Source organism: Plutella xylostella, chromosome Z (genome assembly GCF_932276165.1).
Source record: "Plutella xylostella chromosome Z, ilPluXylo3.1, whole genome shotgun sequence".
Taxonomy (NCBI): Eukaryota; Metazoa; Arthropoda; class Insecta; order Lepidoptera; family Plutellidae; genus Plutella; species Plutella xylostella.
In genome coordinates, this window is record NC_064012.1 from 7,317,469 (window position 1) to 7,331,019 (window position 13,551).

Below are 13,551 nucleotides of genomic sequence, written 5' to 3' on the forward strand. Positions count from 1 at the left end.
TGTAAAAAATCGAATTCTTCAACCGAGTAGCTCTACTTAAGGGTCCTTTTATCTTAATCAAGTTTTACATAATTATAGCTCACCTAACAACTTCTTGTAGAGACCATCTTAACACCAAAAACTTGTATGTTTTAGGGCAAATTTTCAATGGTCAGATAAACGTTATATCTAAGGAATAAAATTGTTGTTGTCACTGTCTAATACAAATCAGATGTGACAGCATCAGAATTATTCCTCAGATAATGTTTATCTGCCCATTGAAAAAAATAAATTGATTGACATGATATGGTTTAATCACTGAATACGTGAGTGACAAAATGAAGTAATTACTACTCACTATCTCAAATTGAATGAAATTTTGAGTATATAACTAAAGTGTTGTTTAGAATTATTACTGATAATTTTGGCTTCTAATTTTATACACAACGAAGTTACAATGCGGTCGAATATGGCCTGAAATGCTTCGGTTAAATTAGTATTGGTTCAGTCGCGCCGCTCCGCCGCTGTTTTGCTCGACTTGGCGGGGGCACACTAATTATTTAGTTCTTTTAGGCCCTGTTTCACAACGTCTGGTTAGTGGCTACCTGTAAGATAAAATACATGCTGTTACTGTCTGTTATTATTTTTTTGACAGTGACAGTATGCATTTTATCTCACAAGTAGCCACTAACCAGACATTGTGAAACAGGGCCTTAATGTAATTTTAAGGCAACTGGACAAGTCATTTGGTTTTATCGGTCAGAAAAGCTTTATATCCAATGTTTTTTTTTGGGCATTTCATATTTTATTTATTACTGAGATCTAATATCCTAAATGGCCACCAAAAAAAGGTACAATCTTACAGCGCAGTGCCGATAATTATACAAATCATAACTTCCGTAAAAAGCATATTATTTATTAGAAAGTTATTTTCACTTTTCCTGAAGAAAAACTATACCTACCGATATTTGCTTTCATTATCTTAATATTACATTATACACAAACAGTATAAACAGTTCAGTGGCGTCCTTGGGTAGCACCCTAGCATTTTTCTCCAAAAAGGACCTTAAATAATTACCTATATATATTATTGTATGTAAGATTGTACGTACATATTTATAATTAAAATAATATAGCAATCATACTCGTCGTAGGTGAAGCCATAAAACAAAAATGAATAGATTTAAAAGTCCAATTTAAATACGACCGTTATTAAAGTGTTGCTACGGAATCTTCAATACACCTAACAACTTCAGATGAAATTAAATTTTCTAGACCGGTTCCATGGCTTCATAAAGTTTTCAATAGAATTTCCAGTATTCAAGGTTTACTCTTTCAGATTGACCTTCAATTAAGCTTTTATAGTAGGTAGTATTGTTTACAAATAAGCGGTATAAATGGCAAGGTTACGTTGAAGCTTAGGCGGCCGATTCCGGTCCCGTCTGAAGTATGTTGGCGGATTCACCATGGTGCGGCGGCGAGATAGAGTCTTTAGACTGTTTGTCGCTCGATAAGGCTCGGAGTGAGGATCTGAGCGTTATCGTAGCCGTAGCGAGCGGAAGGAGACGGCCGGGCCGCGGTCGATAGGCGGCGGGCGCAGGCGCGGGTTGCTAGCGCCTCTGCTCCCGTAGATCACGTTAGTTCGCCGGCGGGTTGATCGAGACGCGGAGCTTGTAGTGCGTCCGTTAGGGCGCTCGCGGACGCGTGCACCATGCAAGGCAGAGGCCGCCGCGGCGTGCCTGGCGCTGCCGTCATCCTGGCGCTGGCCGTGGCCTGCCTGCCGCATGCTGACCATGCCGCGTGAGTACCGCCCTCACACATCACCTATTGATCATGCCGCAACGCATCAAACATTCGGCTCGCGCCCGGGAATGTTCGCGCCACCCCCCCTCCCCACCCCATCTCCCACCGAAGCCATAGCTACAACTTGTGTATTTACTCTCATTACATACCGGTTTCTATATTTTTTTGAGATTTGTTTAAAAGGATTGAGTGGCTCTATGGCTTCGTCGTTAGCATGATACCTAGTCTCGTCGCACAACTGTACACATGTACCATCCATCATACTCAGGCTTACTCGTTTTTTGTCATACCACATGGTGCTCATTAATCATCTGGGATTTTTCTACAACATGATAAATTTTTAACGAAGACATATTCAAGAAATATTTTTTACGATGACTGTGAAATATAATAAAAAATTCTACAGCGGTGCTTCAATATTATAACATTTGATACCTGCTACAAATTAGTGCGTCCCAAAGGTTGGGGTTTGCTATTACTATCTGTATACAAAATTTACTACCAAGTTGATAGTGACTAACATAAAACTTCCAATAAGAACATTGTTTATGGTTAGCTTCCGTTACTTAACAGCGCTCGGTAAATTATAATCTCTACAATATTGTATACACTCGCTCGCGATGAAAAGATCAAAATGCCGACTCTAAATTATAAAATTGTAGTCTGATAGCGAGTGTATAATTATAATTGTTACTTACCTAACATAAATGGTGAGACAAAGCCGTTTTGTTAAATAATTTTCACTCACCCTGTTATTATACCGAGCCAAAATAAAAAAATCATAAACATCTTCTTTACAGTTTGGTCATAATTCATACACAAAGTAATATTTATTGATTATTTTGTTAAGTTTGTACATTTTATTCGCCATTAGAATTCCTAGCGTATGTTCCCAGATTTTAAATATGTGTAGGTGTTTTCATTAGCGTGAGGGTATGATTTTATGTAAATTATGGTAATATCGGGTAGTAAACGGTATCAATTAAGTCGTTCGGTTAATCAACTATAAATAATTGGTCTCGATAATAGATATTATGAATTAAGATGCTAATGTAACACTAGATACATCAAACTGACTATTAATTTAAAGTTATAAGTTGTTACAAGTACTTATTGAAAAAAATTAACTACTCAAATTTCAAATCTATTGAATTCAAATAAAAAAAACAATGGTTTAGAAATACATTTTTAGGTTAATGTTTGGACCGAATATAAAACTCTTATGGGTTATAGAGTAAACATAACCATGTGTTCAAATTTGTAATAAGTAAATAATTGAAATATGGTTATTATCATTATCACATAAAAGAAAAACAAAAGCTAATAAAGAATTTTTTATTTCAAAATTTCGTACTGCAAGCTTGCTTAATTTACTTAATAATATTATTATGACCATAATGTGCACATCATCAGATCGAGATAGTTACTTAGGTACATAAAAATATTATTTTAATTTTAAGAAGAGACTGAAAAGACTTTCAAAAATCGATAATTCTCTTACATTATTTATATGATTGGTTTTCCACAGAAGTCGTCAACATAATTATTTAAACTTACATAGTTTTGACGACCAAATCCCTGACTGCTATACCGAAGGTCTCGAGTTCGATCCCCGGCCGGGGCAGATATTTGTTTAAAAACACAGATATTTGTACTCGGGTCTTGGGTGTCAATATGTATATATATATATATATTTATGTATCTGCCCAGATATATCAGCTGTCCAATACCAACATTATATGCTCTGCCTAGCTTGGTCGGATGGCCGTATGTGCGATGTTGCCACATGTTCTTATTAAAGTTACCTATTATTTTATTAATTTTTAGGCTGGTTTTACAGTCACACTAATGCGGTGATCGCTAACGCAAAATGCAATAATATCTAATCGTCCAAAGTCAAGTGACTCGAGTGGTTAGTACTAAAGATTAACGATATTGGTGATGGTAAAGCCAACCTTAGATAGATATATTCACTAAATTGTATCTATATACAGCGTTGTACCTTGCCGAAATGTTTCATATAAACAAGTCTATAATTATATTGTTTGTTAATAACAACCAATCCGATAGACAAGTAACTAACAGTTTCCGAATGTATACTTTGAAAAGGCACAAAAGTGTAACTGTGTTTATAGCGATGACTATACCTAAGAGCAAAATAAATACATTTCGGTACGTATCGTAGGTAAATCCCCGCAAGATGGCGCTCGAGCTTGCGGATCCGAAAGCCCGGGGCACGTGATCGTTTTATTTATTTGCAAGCGGACTGCCAGGTTCAAATATTAAAGCAGTAACTACCGATCCTCGTTCCAATACACAAATACTACGTAGTACATAGAGGTTATGTAGCTTTGAATTTGCCATATTAGCGTCAGCAGATCTAATGTTAATAGACAACTTGTGGATAGTAATTTTAATAACGAAATCATGTAGGTATGTTGATAGTAATTTTAATATTTAATCAATTAATGAAACTTATGAAAATCGGATAATTCACTTAAGAGCAATGTAAAAGTTCTAGTGACAATAGCACCAAATTACATACGTACTGATAAACTAAAAATGCTGGGTTCATGACGCCGTCAGCATTATTGAACTATATTTAACAGCGCATCAGAATACTATCAACTGAAAACGTAAATATTGTGTTCAAATTTTAAATTAATCGTATAAAAATACCGGCAAAGAGCGTGTCGGACACGCACATGAAAGGGTTCCGTAGCCATAAGCTGGGCCGACCGCTTGACACAAAAAAAACCCATACATTACCCTTTAGTTAGGGCAACTGCACGTCATAAGATGGTCGAGTTGTATAAAAATAACTATGTATGTTACAGAATCCGCTATAGTTTTAGTTGAACGTACTTACTTAAAGGTATACAGCACATTTTTTTCAGAATTATTGTTATTATATTTTAAAAGGTAAGGGGGGGGACGCTCTAATTTTAACTTTGTATTATCATATCTCGAGACGAGTTTGATGATCGAACCCCCTAGTCAAACTTTGATCCACATGGTTTGAAGACAATTTTTGTTTGTATTTAAAGATACCTTTTTAACGATACTTACCCCACACCTTATTTAATTTTTCGAATCAATCGCTTTATGGTAGGGGGGGTAAAAAAAATATTTTTCGATAATAAAAAAAATATATTTTATTTAATTTATTTGGTACACAAATAGAATAAAATCGTTACAAATTAAGAAGCATTGAAGTACTTACATTGATCTAGATTTCATTCCAAAGCATGCATTGCATACACATAATCATATTAATATAAGGAACATGCTACATAATTAATTTATCATAATATCTATCAAGTGTTCATAATTTCATTCAAAAGGTACAAACAATTTAACATAATTTACAAACATATTTCAATAATTATAACTTACGATACGTTTTTGTAATTTAAATTTAATTAAAAATTTAAATCGATATAAAAATTTAATAATAATGACAATTATTTCCGTGGGAATTTCTCTTAAATATATCTATGTACATATTACAAATCACTACAACCCACCACTTCCCCACTGCTGCGGCACCTTCCAGTGAAGGAAATTAAATTACATATATTATATACCCTTAAATCGAGACGCATACTGCTCAGAGCGACAATGCTTTGCAATCTTAGTTAGACATCGACTCGATTCCATTGAGCCGACCAACTCAATAAGTTACCGCGTGCCAAGTCGAAGCGGCGAACAGCGAGCTGCTCATCAGTTGTTCGGGTCCACCAGCTGACTCACTAAAGGCCCATCCGCATCCGCACTCACACGCCAAGGCTGTTTTTAACAGCATGCTGATTTCATCACGCACGCGGGATGGCACGCCATTTTCCTGCGTTACGCGTGCTTATTTCACACGTTACAATGAACGCGTGCGGGGCAATCCCGCGTGCATGATCAAATCCGCATGCTGTTAAAAACCGCTTAACGCGTGGAATATGCATGCGAGACGCGGGAAAATGGCGTGCCATCTCGCTTGCGTGATCAAATCCGCATGCTGTTAAAAACAGCCTAATATCGGACGCGGGACAAAAAACCATAAATTTTTGGGTTCAAGCCGCGAGGAATATTCTAATCGGATCCACACTAATCCTTCACGGGTACTTCGCGCCTTCGAGTGCGGATAGGCACCACTACATCTCCTTGTTGCAACATACAACCAATTGTGACAAGACAAGAAACATATTTCTGAAACACTTATACACTTAGGTACACACATAATTGACGTACTCTTCCCTACACACTCTTGCACCCACACACATCTGGCATACACTTACTTACATCACCAGATATCTTCTTCTTCTTAAATTTAAGAGCCTTGCTCTTGTCGATGTAGTTCCCGCCACCGCGGTCTGTCACAAGCCAGTTCTTTCATTTATTGGTACGACACGACCTTTGCCTTGCTCTTAAGTTGGTCTACATAACTTTTTCTAGGTCTTCCTCTTCCTGTCTTCCCTTCAATTTTTCTTCATCAAATATACCTATACTATATTATTATTTATTTTAATATCATATCTATCCTCCCCTTCCTATTCCCTGGATTGTTTTATCCTGTTTAACTATTAAATTTCTGTTATTTTATTGGTCACTCACTTATTATGCATGTATCTAGATACACATGTAGGTATCTAGATAGATACTTGTACTTATAAATAATTAAGAAACTTTATCTGGGGATAACTGACTGTACCTTTAGAATTATTATTCTTTGTAAATTTATACGTGTTAGGTTACGCTATCAAAGTAAAATAATTGTACTTAAATGAAATTCGTAACACAAACAGTAAATGCTTTTAGCGTACATACTGTCATCTACAATTTGCATATTAATAAATATAAGGTCAGGTGGGGTAAGAAACTTACCTTACTGGAAATTGCATATTTTGGCCTACAGCTACCAAAATAATGCATTAATTTCGATATTAATAGAAACAAATCTTCGTTTTTAACATATAGGTACTTAAATTTTTTTGACACAGAATTCTTTGTGTAATTACGGAACAATTTAGCAACAAAGCTAGGTCTTAAAAACGTTCCTCTTTCCCGAGATTTGGGGTAAGAGGAACGCCGATACTTTTAAGTAATAACTCATGTTTTTAAGTGTTTATTATAGCATATTTGAAAAAAAAAATAAGTAAAAGGAATTGAACCTAACACCGTTTAAAATAACGTCTTTATTGAGATGACAGCAAACAAAATCGTAATTTGGGGTAAGAGGAACATATAGGTAAGGACAGGGGTGCTAAACTTTTTGTGCTATTAACTAAATGAATGTAAATCTAAAAACAGATAATGTATTAATAAATTTCTTTAATTATCATTAAAAAAATCAACTCAAAAGAAACAAAACATAAACTTCTAACACTTTTGTACTTTTATCACTTTGGTCTATACGCGTAATAACAAGCAACAATGTATCACAACTATAATACTGTTACAAACAATAACATTCGTAGTGAAATGTAAACTATAATCAAAATCAGTCTAGCTTAGGTATATAAAAATAAGCATAAAAATAAGTCTCTTTTTCTTTACATTCAGTCTTGGCTAATAGTAAAGAACTTCTATCGGTCTTTCTTACAAACGTAAGCTCGAGGCATTTTGCTTTTTCTGTAACAAATAAATAGGTAAGCAAATAATGGCTATTTACGGAACGTGTTATATTTTAGCGGATTTAAAAAATGTTTGTAACCCCTGAAACCGGGAAAGAGGAACACATGTTTCTCTTAACCTGGTAAAGCTGTTCCTCTTTCCCACCTTGCCATTTTGAAGGTAATGTTTTACTGACATCGAAAAAGCACTAAAAACACACGTTTCAAACAATGTATCAATTAAATATAGATTAAACGTAATAGTTACACTTACCATAACAATCAACAGCAACAACAACCGTTTTTGATATTAAAAATAACTTAAACAAGGAACGCGCAAGGTAGTTGTTTTTTTAGCTTGTCGACTGTTTTTTTCTCTTTAACTCGCTTAGTTGCCGTGTTCCAGCGCCATCAATCCAAGAATATTTGAACTACGCCTAATACTGTTTTATCGATCTAGTGACCATAGAGCTGCGCATTATAGTTTTCGTTTTATTAGCCACTGTCTCTCTTCCCCCAGCGTCCCTCTTACACCACCTGACCTTACAAGTGAATTTGAATTACAAAAAAGCACCGGATAGTTACAGAGAATTAGTACGAAAATAATTAAAAACCAAATATATTTCGAGTTATTCTTGTATAATTCGTAAATCGGTGGGCAATGATCATTGGCAACGAACTTTACCTAGTTCTAACAACTTAGTTTAAATAAAGCATTTGTTTTAAATAAACAATATTTTTTAATTATTACGACTGGAACCAATAAAATCATGAAATTTACTGAATTACTAAAATGAAATGCGAGGTTCATAACTTCATTTTAGTGACGAATAAGTCTGTATTAATTCACATAAATAATTATATCCAAAGGGCTTTATCTGAGAGCCTTTGATGCATGGAAATAAGCTTGACAACCGTGATATAATACGGACCGTGTCTGATTGGTCTACTTGTACGTATATTGAAATACATTTCAGCTCAAAGTAACAGAAATAGAACCAATGCGAGATGCATTCTGCATGAGGCCATTTGATTGCGAGTTTATTCTGCCCACGTTGTATCAGATATTGAAAACATACATGTTAAAGCTTATTTCTATATGAAGTTATTTTTAAACTTAGTAATTGATAGAAAAGGTCAAATGGTACTAAGTTATGAATGTTATGGTTAAGTTGAATTGAGTATCTTATTGATCCATCAATCCTGATTTTGATTAAGATTTTTTTTCTGATTTCTGATCCGGGGTCACAGCTTATTACAGCCACCCAGTACCCACACCGCTCCGCCTCGTATCATGTGCCTTCTTCTTTATATGAATTTTGGGTATACGTTCACTATATCGACTTCGTAGCGTCCACCGGTTCGCATCGTTCGTAAGTTTCACATATGGACGGCGCGTTGACCACTTGGTGACAATTCGCTGCTCTCATGTCTTCATTGCGTTGATTGCGCATTTAGGGATTGCAACCCGGTCCTGCAGATCCGGTAATCTGGCGGATCCGATAATTTTGTTGTACCTACCGGATCCGGTATGTTAAAAATTACGTGATTCTTTCATAAAAACCTTGTTTCTCTCATAAAAACCTTGGAAAAGTACTAAAAACATGCTATATTCAATATCAAAGCATGGGATGTGGCCGTTCCAAGAGTCTAGAGTCAAGGGCTGATTTTTATGAACTCGTAGAATCCCCCCTTAAAGTTTGTCGGGTTCGAAAAAAAACACATTGTATAGCTGTCAGTAACAAAAAAAGAAAAAAAAATTCTTGACCTTGCCCTGCTTTACAATAAAGATGTTGTCAGTGAAACATTCTGTATAAAATGATGAGAATTGACCTTCAGCATTCCAAGATGCTTTTACTAAGCTTGTAAAGAAAATACTGTGAAAAAGTTCACCCGCAGCAACTTTCATAATTAGTTTATAAACTAATTAAAGGTTTGAACATGACCTAGTTTAGCTCACCTAGACCGGGCGGTTGGATTATATGGATGAACAATTTCTGGAAAACATAGCGAATAGATGAACTTCATTTCTTTATTTTTTCAACCTTCATTCTGGTGTGGCATTTACGTAAAACGAAACTGATAAAAATATGCGGCTTATAAAATGATTTATATTTTCATTTTAATCTGACGTAACAGATCAACAAAAGAGACTTTTATTTTGTTTTGAAAATACAATATTTTCATAAAAATTTTGGTATTGTTATTTATAGGTTGTATAACTACAGTGAAATTGATTTAGGTAGTTACTTAATAATAATCTCATAATTTTGAAACAGTGTGACATGAGACTATTGAGATTCGAAGTTACACATGCTCTTTCAAAAGGTATCTACAATCGCTCTATCGTATTATATATTTTTAGTACATAGCGACGCAAGGTAACTAATCTATACTTCTCGTGGTCACTTCCCATCAAGTAAAATACCAACCTAGATTGAAGTCTAAATCAAAGTGACACATTAGACTGCGGCCAAGAACAACAGACCTGAAATCGGATTTCTGCCCTCGCCTTGACATTGCCAAGCATTCACCAAGGTATCAATAAGCGCTTCATTTACACAACAATATTGAGCGATAAAATCGGACCTAGGTTACCAGATATACCACATTTTATAGTGGTCAAATTAGAGAATAAAAAATATATTTTTTGTTCTATCCTTTTTTAAATACCCCTGATAGTATTTATTAGTTACGGAGGGGAATTAACTTCTTCAGAACATGTTGTTTCTACACTTATTTATATTACTTTTCAAAAAATATAATTTCTAACTTTCATAGTAGCTAAATCTAGGTACGTGACTATAGGATACTAGTCCACAAAGTTGGTTATTAGTCATTACAGTCGCGTTAGCGTATTGTGACGAATGACGATCGGATGGCGTAGTGGTTAGTGACTCTGTATGCCGAGGGTCCCAGGTTCGATTTCCGGCCGGAGCAAAAATATTAGTTAAAAGACTGATGTTTGTTCATAGGTGTATTTTTTATTATGTGTGGTATCTCTAAATCGCCTGACAAGCTTGGAGTTTACCATCGACATTTTGTACTCATTAGAATTAAACTGAAAACTACTTTATTGTTGATGTTCATTAATGATAAATTTATATCGCATTTCTATGTACGGTGGCCTGCGCCTAAAAGTATACAGGCGGAGTTTTTGAAATAGCGATCTCAAGCTCACATGCTGCTCAAGCACATCCACATAAACACCACTGCTACACACATCACACACAACACGTCCCCGGATTTATAACAGATGTAGCTGGTCCCGTCATCATCAGGGATCGCTATTTTAAAAACTCCGCCTGTACACTTTTAGGCGCAGGCCACCGTACCTATGATACTCATAATCATAAAATATTAAAGGCAGCGTTAAATTCAAGTACCTAAATTATTTATTGCTGTTGAGCAAAGAAAAGATATGGAGGAGAGATTTTAAAATATGCACACTTTAGATGTACTACCTGACATTTGGAAAGATTAAAATGAGGAGGAGGCAGCACTAATCACGAAAGTGCACCCGAGTGCATAAATGGTGATCCGTGTATCTAGCTACAGCTACTGATAGCTCATGTAGGGCGCATATCTGCAGAGATTTCGCTTCTAAAGTAGAAAGCCAATCGTCACCTTGGATCTTAAATCTCGTATCTCCACGCGACCAAATATTACAGGAGAAAAACCTGTTTATTTTGTACTTCTAGTTAGGATACCCAATAAAGTAAACACTTTCAAATTAAAATTGTATTTTGTTCGCGGTATACATAAAATGGACTTACGATTTTTTCCCAATTTTACTAAGTATATTTATTAAAAATAAATAAATAAATACTAGATTCGCGTTTCGAGATTTCGCGTTTTTCTGCAGACAGAAAATTTGTGGACTTCGATAATGGATAATATTTCTAATTAATCTTTAAAAAAATCTTATTGTGACCATGCCACCTGTGTCAGGAGTCCATGCTCGACCCGCTTCTTCACAGCATCAGTCTGCCCCGAACTACGTATATAAAATGAGAATCTGTCCAATCTAGTTAGGAGAAGTTGAGGAACGAGGGGCTTTCCAGGGACAATGAATGACGTGAGATTATACCTTTGTATGTGAAACATAATATAGGTCAGGCAGCGGCAGGGGCCATAGTTCTTCCATATTCCCGATTTTATGTTCCACCATTGTTGGAAATAATCTTATACCATTTTCATTTATAGATTACTAGCTGTTGCTCGTGAGCTTCGCTTCACCTTAAAATTATTTTGCCGTGGACGATTCCCGAACTACCTAAGTACCTACCCAATAACATGCCATGGTGGTATTAAATTAGATGAAAGTTGACATATAAATAAGTAACAAGATACTTGACTAAAAATGATTTTCATGACTTCATAGAGCACAGACTTGTATGGTTAATTTATAAATGTTTAATTTCAAGCATCTAACTTATGCAGTTTTGGTTTTTTCATCCTTCATATTTTTCACTTTAACTCCCATTTTTCATAACAAAACCATAACTTTACTAAGGTGTGCAGACATGTTAGATTGAAAACATCTAGGTATCTTGCAATATCCTATTGTAACTAAGCTTTAAGGCTGTTTTAACAGCATGCAGATTTCATCACGCACGTGGCATAGCACGCCATTTTCCCCCATCTCGTGTGCATATTCCACGCGTTACAATGAATACTTGTATGAACGCGTGCAAGGAAATCCCGCGTGCGTGATCAAATCCGCATGCTGTTAGAAACAGCCTAAGTTATATGCCGAATTTCAACAGCTAACTTCCGTTTTTGTGGTACGTACATAAGCTACGTCCCTTCCAAATGTTAAGTGCTTACGCTACGTTTAGCCTATGCGTTGATATCGTGTGCGTGTCAGTCATGGGAATTCTGTATGTAGAAAATCTCTGCACATTTATCCTAAGACACCTACGTACTAAGTTTCATGGTTTTATCTTCAAAAATGACGCATAAGAACCAAATGACAATGAATGAAACTTCGTATTGTAAAGTACAGTCGTTTATTTGGTTGTTTTCGAGGACCCTAGGACCCTACTGCAAATTCATACAAACTATAAGTACATCAGCTAAGATCAAACCATACCGCGATCTACACGAACTAACACGACTACGCCATCTGTGAGCGGACTTAGTAGCTACTATATAAATTAAATTTCTAAAACTCAACATCCGAAAAACTTTCAACCCCTATATTACACCCGGGGACTGGTAATTTTTTTTAATGCTAATTATCATTTTTTGTGATTATGTAGTGCCTAAATACAAAATATAATATTTTATTTTCAAAAATGACGAACTTCATACAAAATTTGAATCCCTATTTCATTCCCTCACAGGTCGAAGTTTCAAAAACGCTAGAACAAATGTTTAATGGTAGCTCATCAAGTTCAAGTGCTTAAATATAAAATTAAAAAAATATATATTACAATTTCTTTCAACAAATATTTGCCCCAGCCGGGAATCGAACCCGGGACCTTCGGCATAGCAGTTATCTTTTAAAATTACATACGCATACAACTTTTAACTCCCTCCCCCTCCCCTTTAACCCCTTACAACTTCCGTTTCGCAATAAAAAGGCCTATGTTCTTTTTCAGGGTCTAGACCATATGTATACCAAATTTCATTCAAATCCGTTCAGTAGTTTTGGCGTGAAAGAGTAATAGACAGACAGACATTGGCGGTCACGACCAACAGATGGCAGTAAAAGCGCAATACACAGAGGATGTATGGAACCGAGACAAATTACTATGAAATCCTACAACGCGGTATTAAAGTTTTTCAGTTGTCTGCAATAAATACAAAACCTATTATATCAAATTTATTCTATAGTAAGAGAGTCAGGCAGTTACTTTCGCATCTATAATATTAGTTAGGATATATCAAATTTATTCTACAGTAAAAGAGTCAGGCAGTTACTTTCGCATCTATAATATTAGTTAGGATTTATTCTAAAGTAAGAGAGTCAGGCAGTTACTTTCGCATCTATGTATAATATTAGTTAGGATTGTTGTGAAATTGGCTCTGAATTTGATTTAAGCCCCATGTATGCCTTCAAGGTGGATGGTCCTGAGATGGGGATGGAAAAAAACGCTACATAATAATAATAAAAATCACTTTTATTTTCTATAGAAAAAATCTTATTTCTTATATTTGA

At 35.4% G+C, this 13,551-nt stretch overlaps 1 protein-coding gene across 2 annotated transcripts in view; it reads left to right on the forward strand.

Annotated features, from left to right (window-relative positions):
• Nucleotides 1-1,113: 1,113 nt before the first annotated feature.
• Rdl-2 (gamma-aminobutyric acid receptor subunit beta-like) overlaps nt 1,114-13,551 on the forward strand; it is a 39,097-nt gene continuing 26,659 nt past the window's right edge. Inside the window, exon 1 of one of the 2 annotated variants that reach the window (XM_048632365.1) lies at nt 1,114-1,779. In XM_048632365.1, the coding sequence (XP_048488322.1) occupies nt 1,691-1,779 (89 nt within the window). In that variant the 5' untranslated portion in view covers nt 1,114-1,690. 2 annotated transcript variants of the gene reach the window in all.